Source organism: Tachysurus vachellii, chromosome 1, assembly GCF_030014155.1.
Source record: "Tachysurus vachellii isolate PV-2020 chromosome 1, HZAU_Pvac_v1, whole genome shotgun sequence".
In the NCBI taxonomy this organism is placed as follows: Eukaryota; Metazoa; Chordata; class Actinopteri; order Siluriformes; family Bagridae; genus Tachysurus; species Tachysurus vachellii.
The window spans coordinates 22,982,685-22,990,612 of NC_083460.1; the positions used below are offsets into that span (position 1 = coordinate 22,982,685).

General features: G+C 39.0%; 1 protein-coding gene across 1 annotated transcript; it reads left to right on the plus strand.

Moving 5' to 3' along the window:
* Positions 1–4,075: 4,075 nt before the first annotated feature.
* Positions 4,076–6,595, plus strand: LOC132851001 (platelet glycoprotein V). The gene is made up of 2 exons (XM_060877537.1): positions 4,076–4,233; positions 4,411–6,595. The coding sequence occupies exons 1-2, from the start codon at positions 4,222–4,224 to the stop codon at positions 6,316–6,318; spliced, it is 1,920 nt and encodes a 639-aa protein (XP_060733520.1). The 5' UTR covers positions 4,076–4,221; the 3' UTR covers positions 6,319–6,595.
* The last annotated feature ends 1,333 nt before the right edge of the window (positions 6,596–7,928 follow it).

Sequence of the window (7,928 nt, forward strand, 5' to 3'; positions counted from 1 at the left end):
ACTGAATAAAATAGGAACGGTCACTTATCATAATTTATATAAGCTTTTTCAATACTAAAACCTTTTTTTTTTTTTTTTTTTATAAAACTTCACACAGTTAGCACTCTGTTTGTGTCAAAATATGAAGTGAACAAAAATAACTCAAGAAGTGCAATCTTTTTGTGATTGAATTGTTATCTTACTATTTGTGGCCAATATAAAATTTATTTTCATAATTTTCATCATTTTTTCAGTTGTTTTTGTTCCTTGCTTCACTAAATGTAAACAATTTCCAAAATTCTTTAATTCACTTCTCAGTCAGTGCCATAAGTCTTGTGTGGATTTTTCTGTTGATGTTGAAGCTCAAACTGCAATTTCTTGCATACACCACAGCAAACTATAATGAATAATAATAAACATTAAAATAATAATATACTAAAATAATAAATACTAAAATAATAAACTGGATTTCAGTCGCAAATACTACAATACTACATTAAATAACAAAGTTTTGTAGACGCGTTAAACAACTTTGAACAGAACAGCCAATATTTCAGTGAGTATTGGAAGATACCATTTAATAAACAGTATTTAACATTTGATTACACATCTCTTTCTTCCAATAACTGCATCAAGCTAGTGAATGTTTTTCAAGGCTTTTAATTTGGAGGTTTTTAAGTTGTTTGTCTAAGGGGGTTTCTCCTTTCAGTCTTCATTTCAGGAAGTACACATTTAGGTTCAGTTCTGCTGACAGACTTTCCCAGTCTAAAACCTTTCACTCCTAATTAGACTGGATCTATTTCTCAGTAAATGATCAGACAATGTTTCTGTAGGCTTCTGAATTCTTTCTGCTGCTACTATCATGAGCTCCATTATCAATGAAGATTAGTGAGAATTTTCCAGAAGCAGCCATGCAAGTCCAAGCCATGATACTACCTTCACCATGGCTGATCCTGGAACTCATTTGTTCTGGAACATGATTCTTTTTTTTTAGCCTTTTCATCACAGCAGAGTTCAGTCTCAGTTGCAGAACCTTTGTGACTCATCTCTATATTTTCAACGTGACCATCTGATTCTTACTAAAGATGAGGGGTTTGAATCTTGTGGTATGACCTCGATATTGGTGATTGTGAGACCTACGTCCTTGCCCTGCGGAAGATGTTAGTCAACAGACAACGCATGTTTCAATATTGTTGGTCATATGAGAGGGTTCGAACAAAAGGTGTCATGTTGTAGATTAACAAATCTAGATGTACATATAAGGAAAATAAAAGGTTCTGCTGTATGACTTCATATTAATCTTTTAACCTCAAAATTAAATGTCTATATTTAAATATATATATATATATATAAAAATTATAATTAAAAAACCCATGAACAAAATAACTGGCCAGGCTGTTCCAATACATCTGGAGGGGACAGTGCCCATTGGGGGATATAAATAAAAGGTTGTTGGAAATGTTTGAGAACAGTTGAGAACTGTAATAATGGTAAAGTGTGATAATGGTACTGAAAAACGCTTCTGTACAAATTTAACTCTCATGCCAGCATAGCTAGAATGTGACAGTTGCACAGATAAAATGATATCATACACTAACAGACTACATGTAATTCGAGCCATCCACGAAGGACAGGAAGCAACAGAGAAGAATACAGGAAGTCTATGGACTTGCGTTTTGTTTCCAGTATGTCTAAAGTAAAACGTGCACGCTGCTGATCTTACGAGGACACTAAAACTTTGTGTGAATATATTGAACACAATTATAAATGCAACACTTGTTTTTGCCCCAACTCAAAGATCTAAGACTTTTTCTATGTATACAAAAGGCATTTTGAATGCACAAAGATACCGTGATGAGATTCTGATGGCCATTGTTGTGCCGTTCATCCACGACCATCACCTTATATTGCAGCATGATAATGCACGGCCCCATGTTGCAAGGATCTGTATACAATTCCTGGAAGCTAAAAACATCCCAGTTCTTGAATGGCCAGCATACTCACCGGAGATGTCACCCATTGAGCATGTTTGGGATGCTCTGGATTGGCGTATATGACACCGTGTTCTAGTTCCTGCCAATATCCAGGAACTTCGCACAGCCATTGAAGAGGAGTGGACCAACATTCCACAGGCAACAACCTGATCAACTCTATGCAAAGGAGATGTGTTGCACTGCGTGACTGATTTCCGGAATCAATTTGTGGCCAGCTTAAGTCACACCTGTGCAATAATCATGCTGTCTAATCAGCATCTTGATATGCCACACCTGTGAGGTGGATGGATTATCTCTGCAAAGGAGAAGTGCTCACTAACACAGATTAAGACAGATTTGTGAACAATATTTAAGAGAAAAAGGCCTTTTCTGTACATAGAAAAAGTCTTAGATCTTTGAGTTCAGCTCATGAAAAATGGGGCCAAAACAAATGTGTTACATTTATAATTTTGTTGAATATATTTACACAAAGTTTTAGTGTCCTCGTAAGATCAGCAGCATGTAACCTTAGTAACCTTATTACTGACATGCACTTTTACAGTTTTGCTGATCAAAAGAATGAAAGAAAACTGAGAGAGAGAGAGAGAGAGAGAGAAAGGAAGAGAAAGAGAGAGAGAGAGAGAGACTTAGCCATAGGACAAACAAGGCAGGCAAATTTCTTTCTTCTTTTTTGTTTTGAAGAGGCCTGCACTAATTCCATTAAATTATCAAACTTTAAAATATAAAGCCAAAGGAAAAAAACAAAAAAAAAATTTTTTTTTGCACTTTTCAAAACGAAAAAAAATTGCTATTTTGGAAGCCTAAAAAAGGAAATAAGAAGAAGAAGAAGTAAAACTGGTAACTGGGAAGACAAATGTATACTAAGCCTAAAAGTAATGTACACTTGGTTTTGTAAAATAGAGGTGGAGTGGATCAGGGGGACAGAGTGATGTTCTCAGCATAGCAAGGTCCTCAATGGAGAAGGAAGGAGGACCAACATTCTCAGTGGAGCAATGTCCTCCACAGAGCAGGCAGGCAGATTGAGGTCCGCGAAAGGACTAGAAAGGTAGGAAGGTTGGAAGGTGTGCTGATGTGGAACTGGGTGGTGGAGTGACGGAGTGACTCTCACTGTAAGGCCGAGGCATGCAATGATGTCCTCAGGAGAATGCCCTCAATGAAGCAGGGAGACAGAACCATGTCCTCTGCATAGCCAGGAGGTAAAGTGATATCACCGGCAGGGTGGGAGACAGCTCCAAACAGGATAACAGCCCCATCCATGAGAAATTCTCAAAGGACGGAAAACAAATACACAGTGAACCACCAACCGAAATAGCAAAACATACAGACTACAAATGGTGCTATGGACAGCAAAAAAACAAACAGAATGTAACATTAGCATAAGCTAGAAAAAGAACACTGAAACAGAGGAACTTAAATGGGGTGCTGATCAGGGTAATAAAGGACATAGGTGAGGGAGATTGGACATGTAGTTCGGTGCAGATTTTTGCCTAATCATGACACTTATAATAATTTCATACATTTATAATTATGCTATAAATGTGATTAAACAATAAAAAATATGAGTTTTATTTTTTATATGAGTCTTTTCATCTCTAAGGGAGCATTATTAAATAATGAATAATGCTGTTGGCGTCATCCTGCAGCTGCTCCCTATCCGGGGTCATCACATCAGGCCATCTAATCTGTATATACATTTGATATGGGACATGTTTGCACCGGATGCCCTTCCTGATGCAACCATTTATCCGAAAGTTAACCCCTCAGTGGCTGGATCGGTTCCCTGCCTGGGAATTGAACTTGGACCGTGGCAGTGAGAGGGATAAAAAGTGAGATTGTATTTATCACTCGTGAATAGCAATATGTGGTACTGTATGTACTGTCCCCATATACTGTACAGTCCAAAAGCATGTTGTCCTGCCTGCATTTTGCACACAATAATTTGCTGAGGATTTAGTCACCATGTTAAAAGATAAGGGAAGGGGAGAAGGAAAAAAAAAGAAAAGAAACTTGGAAGGCATTGAAACGGATGTGGGTTCCATATTTGCAGCTTATCATAGTAGCTTCATGCATCCTTTTTTCATCACAGATATGGTTCTAGATGCATTTTAAAACAGGCAGAGACAATAGTTGTTCCATTATAAGAAGACCTTTGGAAGAGTTGGAAGAGCTTTGATGAGTTATGAGTTTGCACTGTTAAAGTGGAGATTGATATCCATAAAAATATACCATTCCATTGCAGAGTACTGGGATGAAAGTAAAGGTAAGTACATCGCTGGATAATAAGGTTTCTCTCTTGTGTTTGTGGTTTAAGTAACCTTCAATAACATCATTTACATCATTTTAGTCGCTTGAAATTGGATACATGTAGGTCTATTACTATTAAAACACAGAGAGGAACTGAATTTCTCATCTGTTCTATTTCTGTATTTTTTTGCAGTCTAAGACAATGGGCTTCTTTCTTATTCTACTGCATCTGGGCTTGCAGCTCCCACTCAGTCTTTCCTGTCCAAGTAGCTGTGTGTGCCTTCCAAATGGGGATGTTTCATGCACCGGTAACATCACCGAAATCCCACATCTGAATGCCCATGAAACTTTCCGCTTAATTCTCAACAAAACTCACATAGCAGTCCTTAATTCCCATAGTTTTCAGGCTCTTGCTCTTTTACAGCGTCTTCAAATTAGCCACAGTCCTCTTGCCACTATCCACCCAGAAGCCTTTTACAATGCTTCTCAACTCCGGTCAATTGTGTTGTCATCTAACTCCATCTCGGTCCTTCCATCAAGTGTGTTCAGCAGTCTGGAGGAACTACAGCAGCTTCACATGGATAGTAATCAACTGATGTCTCTCCACGCAGACATGTTTAAACAGCTGGCCAATCTCAGAAATCTAGACGTCAGCAAAAACAAAATTGCAAATTTGGATGCCAGAATCTTCCAGGATTTGACAAGCTTAGAACACCTGAACCTGGCTGAGAACTTACTACAAGAGATCCCACGCATGTTGTTCCACAAGCTTAAGCAACTCAAGTCCCTAATACTGTACTCCAACCAACTGAAGACTATAGAGGAAGGTTCCTTTGATCATTTGCACAACCTGATAACGCTCATGCTACATAAAAACCAAATCCACGCAATCCCACCTCAACTTTTTTGGCACATGCCTTCCCTGTTAACCCTGACTCTGTCTACCAACCAACTTCGTTATATTCCAAGAGAGACCTTTTACTATCTACCCAACCTTACAAAACTTACACTCTACAAAAATCCTCTACTCTCTCTGCCAGACCAGCTAGTAGGTCACATGCCAAGACTTCAGGAACTCTACTTGTATAATACTAATCTTACCACTGTGCCCTGGAACCTTTTTGCTAACATGACTGGCCTCAGGGCTTTAAATTTCCACTATAATGAGAAGCTCTCCTCGCTACCAAAAGACCTCTTTTGGTCCTTGCCCAGACTTCAAAAACTATCTTTAAGATTCAACATACTTCAGGATCTACACCGAGATCAGTTTTCAGCCCTAACCAATCTTAAGACGCTATTGCTCAGTGGTAACAAGTTCAAGTCCCTTTCAGCAAAGCTCTTTCAAAATCTCCAAAGCCTAACCTATCTTGAACTGAGAAACAACGACCTGGATTACCTCCCGGGAGATATTTTTGTACATGCCACTTCACTGAGTTCTCTTACGCTTGGAAAAAACAAGTGGAATTGCACATGCAATATTCTGGACTTTGCAGAATGGATTAGTGAAAATCAAAATATAGTTACTGACCTATACGATGTCTTATGCCGTACACCTTACTACTTATTTAACAAACAACTGGTGGCATTAAATAGTGACAGTCTGAAATGTGGCGTCACCTCTATAAGAGACCTCCATGTTGCTGTGAGCACTACAGGAATTTATACTTCGGTAAGAACAACGACAGCAGCTTTCAGTGACAAAGTAGCCACTAGCAATGTTGATTCAAATACCCTCTTACCAACCACTACTCATTCAGTACATCTGAACACACTAACCTCTTCTACAAGTAAGGAGGTACATACAGAGGCAATCAAGTCCAGTGTATTCTATGACACCCTGGTCCTTGTTAACGGTCCTGATATCATCCATAACAATCGGCACCAACGCTGGGTGTACCTGTGGAAGGTACCTGCTACTGGACTGTACAGTGGGTTTTTGATGGCTTTGCATGTTGTTATCGTGGTCACTGGTGTTCTCCTGATCATAGCCAATGCTTATGCACTTTTCCATCTATACAAGGCTCTGTATAAAATAGGTAAGCCTCTTAAAGTTCAGACAATCGTAACTAAACGATTGCGGCGTTTTAAGGACAAACTCTAGAAAAAGTACATTGCAGTTCGTTTTATTATTCATTTCTAGCCACAATGTGTCTGTTGTCCTGACTCATTATGACTTTACTGTGCCTGCTTGAATACTGAGTGTTAATTACAACATCATGTTAATATTATGATGTGTGCAACCTGTTTTCTGGAGACAACTCCTAAAATATATACAGTACAAATTCGTTTTTTTTCCCACATATGTGTAATTCAGAATCCAAGTCAGTTAATCACTGTTATAGATCTTGAATACAATAAAATGTGATCTGATTAAATTATCTATTATAATCTGATGAATCTGTGGAGTTTGAATGTTCTCACCATGCATTTGGGGTTTCCTTTAGACACTCAGGTTTCCTCCGCTAGTCCAAACATATCCATTGTAGACTGGTTGGTATCTCTAAATTATCCATAGTGAGTGAACAGGTGTGTGTGATTGTGCCCTGTGATAGACAGGTATCCTATCCAGAGTGCATGATGCCCTGTACCCTGAATTGCCTGGGATAGACTCCAGGTTCCCCGTGAACCAGTTGGATAAGCAGTGTAAAGAATGGAACGGATGGACGGACGGACAACCAAGAGCACGTTTCACAAGTTTTGAGGTATTAATTAATACTCTGCAAACAAAACTTAGGAAGTGAATAAGGGTAAATGTACACATTTCTTTAACACGTTTAAATAAAAGCATTTTAAGCATGTGCAATAATGTCTACAAATTGTTACAGCCAATGATTGATTTAGACCCAAAAGCAGAACACAGACTTGTGGAGAGAGAAGAAAGGCCAGAACAGGATGCAGCCAGCCAGGCAGAAATTGAAGTGAAACCGAAGCTGAAAATGAGGGATGAAAAAGCAGAGCACACAGAGGTCTTATCGACAATACCACACAGGCAAATAGAACAATCTTATAATGAGTGACTGGAGAACTGGGGTTTTTATGTCCTCCAGGTTGATGAGGAGGTTGTAAACGGTTCTTAGACTTAATGGTTATGCAGTTAATGGGAACCAATACTGGGACAGAGATAGCTGTCTTTCTTGGCCACTCTCATAGGTCCTGGTACTCTAAGGCAATGACTGACAGGTAAGTGGTCCCCAGAAAGAATACTGACCTGGAAAGCTTGGACTCTAGGTACCAATGATGTTTTCACCACCATTTATGTGGATATGCCATAGCATACTGAGATGCAGTTAGTCAGGATTCTATCAGTGGTGCAGTTCTAGAAGCCTGTTAATATCTGGTGGATCTACATTGTTCAGTCTCCTCAGGAAGTAGAGACGCTGCGGTCTCTCAGAGATGTGCACAGCCAGGACCTTGATGCTGAAGACATGTTCTACTTCAGTTCCACTGCTTCAGATGGATGACTAGATAGTTAGCTGGTAAATTTGGATTGTGTTTCATTTACATGACATGCAGTTATAAGACCTTGGTTATGATTGTCTCCAGTATCTCATTTAAAGATCATGTAGATAACATTACTTGGAACAGTACTCCTTTCATTTCAGAAATATTGCTAAGATCCATTTTTGTTCACTTTATCTCATTTATACAGCTGAGCAATTGAGGGGTAAGAGCCTTGCTCAGTGGCCCAGAAGTGCCAGTTTGGTGGCCCTG